Genomic DNA, 12,592 nt, shown 5'->3' on the forward strand with positions numbered 1-12,592 from the left:
TGCTGCCCTGTATCAGGGGAGAAAACTCGACAGCAGAAACCTCAGCGTGTGACTCTCTGTGTGCCAAGAGTGAGGAGGGGCATGGACAGTCCTGGGCAGGGAGGGTTTTGAGGGGGGCACTGGGCTTTTGGCAAGACAGAAGATGATCTTTTTTAAGGGATTGGCCTTTCTGCTTCATAAAACAAAGGGTTTTCTCAGCATCAGAGCCACCTGCACAGTGCCTTTGCCTACCTGTAATCACAGCTTCCCATTATCTGCTCTAACGAGTCCCTAGGGAGGCTGCATCAGGAATGGCCCTCAGTGGGACCCATTAATGCTTTGGGTTTTCCTTCTGACTTTGACTTCTTGAGAGATTTCTTCTATCTCCTCTCAGGATCTCAAGTACATGGACTCAGAGGACCAAATACACGACACGGCTCATTAAAATTAACAAAGCCCTCAGGAGCCATGTCTCTTCCGTCATCTTCATCAAGTCTTTGAGACTTGTACTGCTAATTAAAGAGGTTTCAGGAGTGGAGTGAAAGGGAAAGATTTCAATGACCACTTTGAAGATGTGATAGCAGCCTTCCCCAGTTGATCCTCGTCCAGGGTCTCCTAAGGAGGTCTCGACCAGTAAGAAAAGCAGTCCCTTGAGGTCCGACACTGTAGGGACAACCGTGCTCCTCACCTCCCCAGCCTTGCCATTTCTCTCACTGGCCACCTGGGTCTTACCTCACTTTTCCTGACATCAGACTTCTCCACTGAAGTCTGCAACTGGAGGTGACAGCTCCTTTGTGCCAACTTCCCCCTGCTTTCCTTAGAGAACTGGCTGCACACCGTTTTCTGATAATTATAACAAACTCCAAAAAAACCCAAAGTAAAACAGGATATATGACAAAACACACTTCTCAACTGGATGGTAAGTGCAAGCTGCCTCTGATGAGGTTCATCTTCCTTAGGGGATAACCATACAAGAGTTATTTTAGATGAACAGACAGGACATGATAAATATAAACATAATTAAAGACGCAATTAAGCAGACTACTGAAAGGCAGGAAAGTTTTTTCCCTCTCCAAAGCTCAGAGCAGCAACTGGATGGGTGAGAGGCATATGAATGGTCACAAAGTAAGAGGAAGGGAAACCTTGAGAATAATGGAAAGGGCATATGTCCAGTTAGTCTGCTGGAAAGGTGACTTTGGACATGGTCAATTTAGACAGGACAGGTGGAAATACCAGACAGATTACTCAGATTAAATGTACAGTATAAGACACAGAATACTGCCAAGGCAAGTACAAGGGATGATCAACGTATCTTCCCCCATGATTAATGCATATCCTGTAAATTCACATTTTTGGCATGATAGAAATCCCACTGACACTTTATGGAAACTTTTGAACATTTCAGCTGATGAAAAGGTGCTCCTTTTTTAAAGATTAAAAAGGTTTCCTAGGTTTTCAGGCAGAGTTCCTCTGTCTGACCATAAGCCCCCAGTGCCACCTCTAGAGCTTTACCTGAGGTACGTGCCTGGGACTGCCAGCTGTCAGAGAGGACCTGCAGGAGACCAGAGCCCTTCAGGTGCTGCAGATGGAGCCTGAGCAGAGGGTCCCAGGGCATCTAAACTGGCATCAGGCATCTGTGTCCCTATGACTGCATCCCACCCCAGTACAGGAAATCCCCCCAAAGACGAGTATATTAGTACAAACCAAAACACAACCAGGAGGACAAGAACATCTGTGACATCCCTGCCCTGAATGGGAATTGCTTCTCTGCAGGTGGCGTGTGGTCCCTGCCAGCCCTGGCATCTCATGTAGCTCTGTGGGCCTGCATGTGAACATTCCATAGAGTACCTGCCCTGGATTCTGTAAGGCAAGGTGCGGCTGAACATGAGACAGCTGCCAATGTAATCAGTGGAGAGGTAGGAAATACAGCTGATGGAGAAGAGAGAGACTGAGCTCTCCCTATGGCCCAGGGGACAGTTGTTCAGCTGAATCACTCTGTGAGCTGCCCTGAACACCATGAGTTCAGCTGCCCTTAATTTGGGCATCAGCTGTTACTTCAGATGGCCAAAGGAACTTCCCAACAGCCTCCAAGAGGATGCCCCCAGATGTTGTCCTGTCTCTATGAACTGCTCCATTGGCATTTGCAGTTAGGACCACCTCTGGCACCTCAGATGTCACCAGGTATTTGCGTCTCCCTCCCAGCCTCCCTCTCCATTGATTAGCATGGGAGCAGAGACAAGGAGCTCACATGCCACTGCCTATTTTGTGCACACCTGAAGTGAGGCAAGAGGAGAGGAATCCCAGCTCCTGTGGGTTTGTGGCAGTCGTCACAGAAGGGAGCGGAGTCCCCTTCCAGCACCAGGACGGCACACCCTGAAGGAGATGCCTCGATTGACTCAGCTGTATCTGTTCCCGCAGAGGGGCAAAGGGGATCCCTCCCTGTCCCTGTCCAGGTGTCCTGTCTCATGGTGGAACAAAGGAAGGTGATTCTCATGGCCAACTCTTTTTCTGATAGAGGAAAGGACAGTGCTGGCAATAAGTGTCTCTCCCCAGCTGAGGGAGAGAACAGCAGTGATTTGTTCCATCTCTTTCACAGCAGCTTCCCCTGGAGCCCCAGGGACCCCAGGAGGGAGCCCAGAGAGGGCAGAGAAAGTGCTGCCTTGGGCTGGTCCTGTGCTGCTGAGCTGTGCCGGGCTCCTGGGGCGGAGGGAGCTCATGGTAAGTGGGCAGTGGTGCAGAGAGACAGCTCTGCCCAGGAGCGGCTCCTCTGCAAAGCGCAGCAGGGCTGAGGGCACTGCCTGCAAGGTGCCAAGAGGAGAGGAGTGAGGCAGAGAGAGGTTAAAGAGTCTGGGGTGGGAGGATGCTAGGAGCTCACTGACGGCAAAATCTTCACAGCCCTCTACATGGTAAGTCTCTGAGCTGCAGCACAATGATAGTGAGTATCCTGGAGGGATCTCCGAAGGCTGGTTCATCCCACTGCCTGCAGGATCTTTCAGGAGGACTCTGCAGTTTCCCTAGTAGAAAGGAGAAGGATGTGCTCCAGAGCAGGGCTTCCCTGCTGCACTCTCAGTAGGACAGGGCATGGCAGCTGCCTCCTCCTGGGGATGATTGCAGGGGTGAGAAGCCAGGTGTGCAGTGAGGGGTGCCCAGGGCTGTCCTTCCGAGCAGGGTCCCTGCGCTCCTGGGGGCTGTGTGCCGGGACAGGGACTCTGCTGCCTGCCAGGGTCAGCACTCAGCCTGCCCGGGGAGCTCCTCACAGCGCTGCAAAGAGAATCTGTGGGTGGAAGCAGCAACCCCAGGCAGGGCAGGGTCCTCCTGCTGTCAGGAGGGTGCTGCGTGGGTCAGGACTGCTCAGAGCTCCAGGTCGCTCCCAGGATATCTCTGGAGCTGATTTTTCAAGAGGAAGGTCAAGACAGGGGCTAGCTGAAAAGGAAGGCACTTTCCAGTCTCTGCTGTTTCCTGCCCTGGTGGGTTGAGGACACAGTGGGTTGGTAATCGAGTTTGTACAGTGTTTGACGGAGACTCCTAGAGCATTACCCCGAAAGAGATCAGATGGTTTGCGAGGCACCTCACAAATTCCCTTCCCACATTTCTGCCTACAGACAGCACCAAAATCACCTTTGTGGTTTCTTCAGGGATGATTTGACCTGCTCGTCAGGACCTGCTAATAGATAACTTCCCTTGGCCAGTGGCCATCTGATCAGTCCCGGTTTCTATTTACCTAGTTATGTATTACCCATTACTTTCTCCTCCTAAGCCGACAGCAGAGGCAACTGTTCCCAGTGGCACCCTCAGTGGTCACCAATCAGAGCTCAAGGGACCTGCCAAAGGTCTTCCTGAAAAGGAGAGAGGTAGTCTGAGGGGTTTCTAAAAAAATGAAGTAGGTGTTGCTCACAGAAGGTGACTAAATTCCCACTTTTTTACCTCCTTAAACAGATCCCTGTGCCCAGAGGGACCAAATGTCCAACAGCAGCTCCATCACTCAGTTCCTCCTCCTGGCATTCGCAGACACACAGGAGCTGCAGCTCTTGCACTTTGGGCTCTTCCTGGGCATCTACCTGGCTGCCCTCATGGGCAACGGCCTCATCATCACCACCATAGCCTGCGACCACCACCTCCACACCCCCATGTACTTCTTCCTTCTCAACCTCTCCCTCCTCGACCTTGGCTGCATTTCCACCACTCTCCCCAAAGTCATGGCCAACTCTCTCTGGGACACCAGGGCCATCTCCTACTTGGGATGTGCTGCCCAGGTCTTTCTGCTTGTCTTTTTCATTTCAGCAGAGTATTTTCTTCTCACCATCGTGGCCTATGACCGCTACATTGCCATCTGCAAACCCCTGCACTACGGGACCCTCCTGGGCAGCAGAGCTTGTGTCTACATGGCAGCAGCTGCCTGGGGAAGTGCTTGTTTCTATGCTTTGCTGCACACTGCCAATACATTTTCAATCCCTCTCTGCCAAAGTCATGCTGTAGACCAGTTCTTCTGTGAAATCCCCCAGATCCTCAAGCTCGCCTGCTCAGATGCCTACCTCAGGGAATTTCAACTTCTCATGTTTAGTGCTTTTGTCTTTTGGGGCTGTTTTGTCTTCATCGTGCTGTCCTATGTGCAGATCTTCAGGGCAGTGCTGAGGATCCCCTCTGAGCAGGGACGGCACAAAGCCTTTTCTACCTGCCTCCCTCACCTGGCCGTGGTCTCCCTGTTCCTCAGCACTGCCATATTTACCTGCCTGAAACCCCCCTCCATCTCCTCCCCATCCCTGAATCTGTTGGTGGCAGTGCTGTACTCAGTTCTGCCGCCAGCGGTGAACCCCCTCATCTACAGCGTGAGGAACCAGGAGCTCAAGGATGCAGTGTGGAAATGGGTGATGGAATTTTTCCAGAAGCTGTAGTGTCCATCTTCCTCAGCATATGACTCATAATGTAACTTATTACAGGCCCAGCCTTTCTTTATTAGTTTTAGTTGTTGTCATTGTTATTGGGCGAGTTTTTTTCTTCTCTCGCTTTTTGTTCTTGGGATAATGTTGTCCACAAAGACATGTGGACACCCCACTTTTACTTCATCATCTACCTCCCTCGTGTGACCCAGCGACTGTGAGAACAAGGAGCTATACTCCTTCTTTAATTAAACAAAATAAATGTACTTGCAGTGACTCTAGTGACTCTCTAACTAGAGAAGAGGTTATAGCAGCATTCTCCAAGTGATAATGATCCCGAGTGTCTCCTCAGGAGGTCTGGACAGGTAGAAGAAGCAGTCCCTTGAGGTCTGACTGTGTATGGACAACCTTGCTCCTCACCTCCCCAACGCCACCATTTTTCTCATCAGCCCTCTGGGACTTACCTCACTTTTCCTTGCGTCAGAACTCTCCACTGAAGTCTGCAGCTGGATGTTACAGCTCCTTTGCACCATCTTCCACCTGTGCTCCTTAGAGAACTCGCTGCCCACAGGCACAGAAGGATTTTTCCTCTTTGCAAGCAAAGAACAGTAAAGCATGGTCAAGTTTCATAAACAATAAAACACACTCCGCAAGCATATGCTAAGTACAGCCGGCTCCTAAAGAGGTTGCCTTTCTACAAGGGACAATCTTATGAGAAATATTTTAGGTCGGTAGATACAAAAAGACAGATATAAACATAATTAAAGAGTTGTCTAAGGAGGCAATTAGACTGTTGAAGGACAGGTAAGCTTTTAGTGTCTGAAGCTCAAAACAGCAGCATAGGTGAGAGGTATCTAAATGAACAAAGATTAAAGGGAGGGGAAACCTGGAGAAGAGTGGAAAGAGCCTTTGCCCAGACCATCTGCTGAAAAGATGATGTTAGAAATGGTCATTCTGTCCTGGACAGGGGAAAATATATGAAAGATTAGAGAAATTAAGCATGTGGTATAATAGGCAGAATGGTGGTAGTGAAGTTACAGGGGAAAATGGGTTTTTCTTTGGAATATCCCTTTTGAAAGGTCATTGGATTGGCAGAGGTCACTTGTGAGAGAGGAAAAGCAAATGTCGCACCCATCTTTGAAAAAGGCCAAAAGTGCAACCCAGGGACCCCCAGGCTGTACAAGCTGATGTTGGTGAAGAGTGTGCAATCAGAGTCCTCTTGAGTGACATTTCTGGGCGCCTAAAGGGGAAGAACTGTCAACATGGACTTACCAGGGGTAAATGACGCCTCGCCAAGCTGATAGCCTGCAGTTGTGCCTGAGGAGATAAAAAGTGGATGTCATGTTCCTCAGCTTCAGCAAAACTCTTAGCATGGTCTCCCTCATATTCTTCCACCCAACTTAGGACATTACGGTCTGGAAGAGTAGACAAAGGGATAGGTAAAACACCAGTTGGACGATCAGGCTGAGATGGGATGTACTGGAACGTTGTGGGGCAGCAGAGGGGATTCTCCTGGGCCCTGTGCAGTTTAACACCTTTAGCTGCGACCTGGAGGAGGCAGCTCTCACCATGTTTGTCGATGGCACTGGATTGGGAAATCCATTCCTGTGCCTCGGGACGCCATTCACGGGCAACCTGACAGGCAGAAGGACTGTCCTGTCAGGAACTTAATGAAATAGTAGAAGGACAAAGGCCAGGTCCTGTGCCTAGGACAGACTAACACCTTGCGGTGGCAGGGACTGGGGACTGCCTGGCTGGGGAGCAGCTCTGTGGAAATGGCCCTGCTGGTTCTGGGGGACAGAAGGCAAAACGTGATCCAGCACTGTGACCTGGTGGCAAAGGAAGCCAGCAGTGTCCTCGACTGTATAAAAGAGGAGCCTCGCCAAAAGAGTGAGGGAAATGATGGTCTCCCCCTGCTCATCACTCATTACACCACCTGTACGCTACTGCGTCCGTTTCTGGGCCCCCTGTTCAAGTGTACTGAGTCTGGCTGGGATGGGGTTAACTTCCTTTGCAGCAGCCCCGTAGGGTGCTATGTTTTGCATGTCTGCCTAAAACAGTATTGACAACACACCAGTGTTTTGGCTATTGCTGAACAGTGTTTGCACAGCGTCTAGGCCTTCTCTACTTCTCACTCTGCTCCCTCCCAGTGAGTAGGCTGGGGGTGGGCAAGAAGCTCTCGGGGGGACACAGCCAGGACAGCTGACCCCGACTGACCAAAGGCATATTCCCTAACATATGATGTCATGCTCAGCAATAAAACCAGGGGCAGAGGAAAAAGGAGGTGGATTTTTTTGTCATTCAAGGTGCCTGTTGCAGGGAGAGCGGCTGGGTGTCAGTCTGCTTGTGGGAGGTGTTGAGTGATTGTCTTTGCATTGCTTGTTGGTTTTGGTTTATGGAGGGTTTTTTACCTCTTTCCTTTGCCTATTGAACTGTTTTTATCTCAGCCCACAAGCTGCACAAGACCTCCATGTGCATGGGAAGGGACCTGACTGCCTGAGGAGTGCCCTGAGGGGAAGGGCCTGGGAACCATGACAATGCCATATGAGCCAGTGGGCTTCACGTTTCAAAAGGAAAGTGGAGAAACTGGAGAGGGTCCCAAGGAGGTCTGTCAAAATGGAGCTAGGAGCCTAAAGCATGAGGTGTGAGGAGATTCTGAGGAAACCGGGCCTCTCTAGCCTGCTAAAGGAGACATGGGGCAACCTAATAAGAGCCTAAACCTACCTGGAAAGATCACAGAGCCAAGCTGTCTTCCGCAGTGGATTATGATTATGACAGAGGCAACAGCCACAAACTGCCTCTTGGGAGGTTTAGGCTGAGCCTTAGGAAAAATAAAATGGACTAGGAGGAGTGTTGCTGTGGTCTCCACCTTTGGAGCTCTTCAGGTTTCAGCTCCACAAAATCACAGCCAGCCTGGAGCAGTCTCTTCCCCAGCAAGCCTTCCATGAGCCTTTGCCTTGCCACCCTCCGTACAAGTAGAGATTAAGCTGGAAGTGAGGGTCTCTACATGATATGCTCATAGGACAATTCAGGGTGGAAGGGAGCTCAGGAGGTCTCAAGTCCAGCCGCCAGCTCAAAGCAGGGCCAGCTCTGAGGTCACACCAGCTTGCTCAGTAAATGTCAGCATCCACAGAGAGAATTTACACACAAACCATGCACCTAAACTGCCATTACCAAAATGGAGAGAAAGCATTTGACCAGCTCCGTGAACACAGCTATCGGTGGGCCGTGCCTCCTGAAATTCCTGGGAACATCCACCTTCTTGTGCAGAGGAGTGCCATTCTTCTGCAAGTTTCCCGGCATATCTCCAGAGCATGGGGTGCTGTAGGCTGCAAACAGAATTGAAAGAAAGCCTCTGGCTTGGGTACTATCAACTTAATTGCTAAAAGAGAGGGAGGTGAAGGGAGCTCAGCACTTCCAGGTTCCTGCTGAGGTTTTAAGGCCTCTGAGAAAGGAGCTGAAGGTAATAGTTTTGAACTAGCATAGCCTTTAGATCATTTCCTATGTGATGGCTCTGCTCCCCCTTTTCAAACACTGGCACCCAGAAACCTCACCTGCTCTTCCTTCCTCTCCTCCCAAACCCTGATGGGAAGAAAGGAAGCAGCAAGGCCCTAGCCCTCCGTGAATCAGCAGGGGTCTGGCACTTGGAGGGCCACGGTGTCATTCCATGGTACCCTCCACAAAGAATCAAGCTGGGAAGTGAGTCTGCATGTCTGAATCAACAAGGTCCATGGACAGGCATAAATTACATAAATTACATGGGGGATGTTTTCATTAGTTGGTCCTCTGGGCAGTTGGGTTTCCTGGGTGTCTTGGCTCGAGCCTGCTGCATTCACATTTCCAGCAAGGGGCAAAGCTCCAGTTCAGGGATTAAAATCTCTTGCCCATCCTGCCTGGAGAGCCAGGACAGTTGCGTCATGCAATGGACCATGTCAGAGCGAAGATGGAGGTATTGTGAACTGAAATGCTTTGGGCTCAAATGGAAGGTCAAATCCTGAGCTGACAGGACAACATTGGCCTCAGTTAGACATAAATTACTTGACATGACTGTGAGTTCAGACCCAGTCGCTAGAGTTCCTCACACCCCTCAACGAGGAGGATAGAGAGCTGGGGAGAGGGGAACGCTCTTTGGTTTGCCAAATCCAAGGAAAGTGCTCAAACCATCCCTCCCTTGGCCTCTGGTGTCCCATTTCCTGAGAACCACATCTGCTGGGGCTTTGGTCAATAATCTTTAAATAATTCTTCAGATGTTTTTATGATTTCCCCAAGAGTATCATGATCTACCAAAAATAATCAGTATGTGCCATACAAGGCATGATACCCAATCCTCAATGACCTATTCAAAGCGGCTCAGATGAAAGGGGGGTCTTGCAAAAGTCACCTTTTGTGTCCCCAAGGCGACAGAGGCTGGATCCCCTTCTCAGGACAGACTCCTTACCAGGAAGGCACAGCCTTGGGTGTTGCTTAACTGGTTCTTTCTGCCAATTCATTCGGCGTCTGTTTTGATGCCATTGGTGATTTGCTGTGACTACTCTTTCTGCACAGAAGATCTTAAAAAGACAATGATCTCATGAAAGATGGTCCAAAAGGCCCTCTTATGGCCAAGAAAGCTCACCATGAGCTCTGGAGAGATCCAGGAAGATTCTAAGAAGCACCAAGAACCAAGGAACTCAAGCACTCTTCTGAAGAGCTAGAAGGCAAGGATGAAGAGCGGAATATACCCCCCTTAATCCAGGAGGAACTAGTTAGTGACCTACTATGCCATCTGGACACTCACAAATCTATGGGACCAGATGGCCTCCATCCAAGAGTACTGAGGGAAGTGGCGGAGGTGCTTGCCAAGCCACTCTCCGTCATCCATCAGCAATCCTGGTCAACAGGGGAGGTCCCAGAGGACTGGAGGCTTGCCAGTGTGATGCCCATTTACAAGAAAGGTTGGAGGGACGATCCGGGGAAGTACAGGCCTGTCAGCCTGACCTTGCTACTGGGGAAGATTATGGAACGGTTTGTCTTGAGAGCACTCACATGGCAAGTCCAGGACAAGCAGGGGATCAGGCCCAGCCTGATCCAGCCTGATGGGTTTACGAAAGGCAGGTCCTGCTTGACCAACCCGATCTCCTTCTATGACCAGGTGACCCACCTAGTGCATGAGGGAAAGGCTGTGGATGTTATCTACCTCGACTTCAGCAAGGCCTTTGACACTGTCTCTCATGGCATACTCCTTGAGAAGCTGGCGTCTCATGGCTTGGACGAGTGTGCTCTTCGCTGGGTGAAAAACTGGCTGGATGGACGAGCCCAGAGGGCTGTGGTGAATGGGGTGAAATCCAGTTGGTGGTGGGTCACAAGCGGTGTTCCCCAGGGCTCGGTGTTGAGCTCGGTTCTGTTTAATATCTTTATCAATGATCTGGACGAGGGGATTGAGTGCACCCTCAGCAAGTTTGCAGATGACACCAAGTTGGGAGGCAGGGTCGATCTGCTCGAGGGTAGGAAGGCTCTACAGAGGGATGTGGGCAGGCTGGATCGATGGGCTGAGCCCAATTGTATGAAGTTCAACAAGGCCGAGGGCCAGGTCCTGCACTTCGGTCACAGCAATCCCATGCAGCGCTACAGGCTTGGGGAAGAGTGGCTGGAAAACTGCGCGGCAGAGAAAGACCTGGGCGTGCTGGTCGACAGCCGGCTGAGTATGAGCCAGCAGTGTGCCCAGGTGGCCAAGAAGGCCAACGGCATCCTGGCCTGTATCAGCAATAGTGTGGCCAGCAGGAGCAGGGAGGTGATTGTTCCCCTGTATTCGGCACTGGTGAGGCTGCACCTCGAGTCCTGTGTTCAGTTTTGGGCCCCTCACTACGGGAAAGACACTGAGTTGCTGGAGCGTGTCCAGAGAAGGGCAACCAAGTTGGTGAGGGGCCTGGAGCACAAGTCTTATGAGGAGCAGCTGAGGGAACTGGGGCTGTTTAGTCTGGAGAAAAGGAGGCTGAGGGGAGACCTTATCGCTCTCTACAACTACCTGAAGGGGGGTTGTAGTGAGGTGGGTGCTGGTGTCTTCTGTCAGGTGGCTGGGGATAGGATGAGAGGAAATGGCCTCAAGTTGTGGCAAGGGAGATTTAGGTTGGATATTAGGAAAAACTTCCTTACGGAGAGGGTTGTCAGACATTGGAATAGGCTGCCCTGGGAAGTGGTTGAGTCGCCATCACCGGAGGTATTCAAAAAGTGCGGAGACAAGGTACTGCAGAACATGGTTTAGTGGGCATGGATGATGGTTGGACTCAATGATCTTGAAGGTCTTTTCCAACCTAAATGATTCTATGATTCTATGATTCTAAGAGCTGCCCTGAGCAGCAGTGGTTGGCCATGTGTGTGGTTGGCCGTGTGTAGGGTTGGGAGAGAGTGTCAAGGGATTTCAGTGAGCAACAAAGGGAAGGTGGATGGCTTTAGCAAATCCTTAAACCATATCTGAGGCCAGAAATGGAAAGGAGTGGTTGTCTGTGGGTTGAGGAGGAGAAGCAGGAGGTTTGTCCTGGAAAGATGGCAGGAAGGAAGACCCTTCTTGTGCAAATCAGGGACGAAAGAGACATTTCCATGTTGTGTGCACGCCTCGGTAGGGGGTGAATGCCCGCTGCTGAGGGTGGCTGTGCTCAGTCATGCCCCATGAGCTGATCTTGCTCTCTTTTCCTCCTTCCCTGAGCACAGAGAGTCATCAGTAAAGCTTGGGACATCATGGGGTCAGGGTGTGGTCGGAAAGAGGGGTGGTGGTTAAAATCTTCAGGGAAAACAGGCACAGGCATAGGACAGCCTGTGGTCGGGATGGCCAAGGGCTTTGGTGGGGCTGGGACCCTCAGCAGAACTGAGGTCCATGTCCTCTGAGCAACGGCAGCTGTCTCTTCCACTGAGGCCCATGAGGGGACACCAGTTCCTTAAAGCCCCGGCCTTTTGTTGCCTCCTCACCCTTGGTAGAGCCTGGGAGGTGTCCTACCACTGACCCGCACTCGGCATCGCAAACCCTCACATCTCACTGCCCTCAGGAAGAGCCCTGAGACACCCGTGATGAAAGGCCCCTGTTCCTAGGGGATGGGGGTCAGGCCTTGGCTGTCCTGCTTGATAAAACACACCAAGGGCTTTCCCAGCCACCGCCACCTTCATTTTTCTACCTGGATCCAGTGCTTCTGGGCTCTCCTTCACCCGCCCACAGGGATGGTCACCTCGTCTGCTCATCCCCTCCACGGTCTCTCCACTGGTGGTCCTCAATGGGGCTCGCAAACACCCTCGGAAACTTGGAGGCTTGCTGCTGACTTTTGGGTTTCAGCAGCCTTGTTCCATCTTCTGTCGAGAGCTGCAGTTCGGGAACTCGGCACCAGAGGGCTCATTAACATGCAAAACTCCCTCACGAGCCACGTCTCTCTGCGTAATTTTCCTTAGTTCCGCAATTCTTCTGGGGTTCATCAGAGAGATTTCAGGAGTGTAGTCAAAGCAAAAAGGTTTCTATAATAAGTAACAGTAAGAAAGCATTTCTTCTTTTTCCACTTTTCCTTATTTTTCTGCTTCCAGATTCAGTGATACCAGCAATCTGTGATTGCTATTGATCCTGAGCATCTCCTAGTTGACTATGAACATAGAGGGAAGTCAAGACCCTTTGCAGAGGCCACTCTATGGGCAAGCTTTGTCCTACCCCCCCAACCCCAGCATTTCTCTCATCAGCCACCCGGGATTTACAGCAGCCTTGCGTGGGGACAGAATTTTTA

At 51.0% G+C, this 12,592-nt stretch overlaps 1 protein-coding gene across 1 annotated transcript; it reads left to right on the forward strand.

Annotated features, from left to right (window-relative positions):
* The first annotated feature begins 2,050 nt into the window (after window positions 1–2,050).
* Window positions 2,051–7,139, forward strand: LOC138690417 (olfactory receptor 14C36-like). Its single transcript, XM_069809362.1, has 2 exons — window positions 2,051–2,697; window positions 3,916–7,139. Exons 1-2 carry the CDS (start codon window positions 2,445–2,447, stop codon window positions 4,869–4,871), a joined length of 1,209 nt encoding a protein of 402 aa, XP_069665463.1. The 5' UTR covers window positions 2,051–2,444; the 3' UTR covers window positions 4,872–7,139.
* The last annotated feature ends 5,453 nt before the right edge of the window (window positions 7,140–12,592 follow it).

The sequence above is a fragment of the Haliaeetus albicilla genome, chromosome 22 (genome assembly GCF_947461875.1).
Source record: "Haliaeetus albicilla chromosome 22, bHalAlb1.1, whole genome shotgun sequence".
NCBI classification, from domain to species: Eukaryota; Metazoa; Chordata; class Aves; order Accipitriformes; family Accipitridae; genus Haliaeetus; species Haliaeetus albicilla.

What these genes read in the sequence shown, in the direction of transcription:
- LOC138690417 (XM_069809362.1), top strand. Translation starts at nt 2,445, where the DNA reads ATGGTGGAACAAAGGAAGGTGATTCTCATGGCCAACTCTTTTTCTGAT. An exon ending in TGGGGCGGAGGGAGCTCATG is followed by an intron (nt 2,698 to 3,915) that starts GTAAGTGGGCAG and finishes CTCCTTAAACAG; the next exon opens with ATCCCTGTGCCCAGAGGGAC.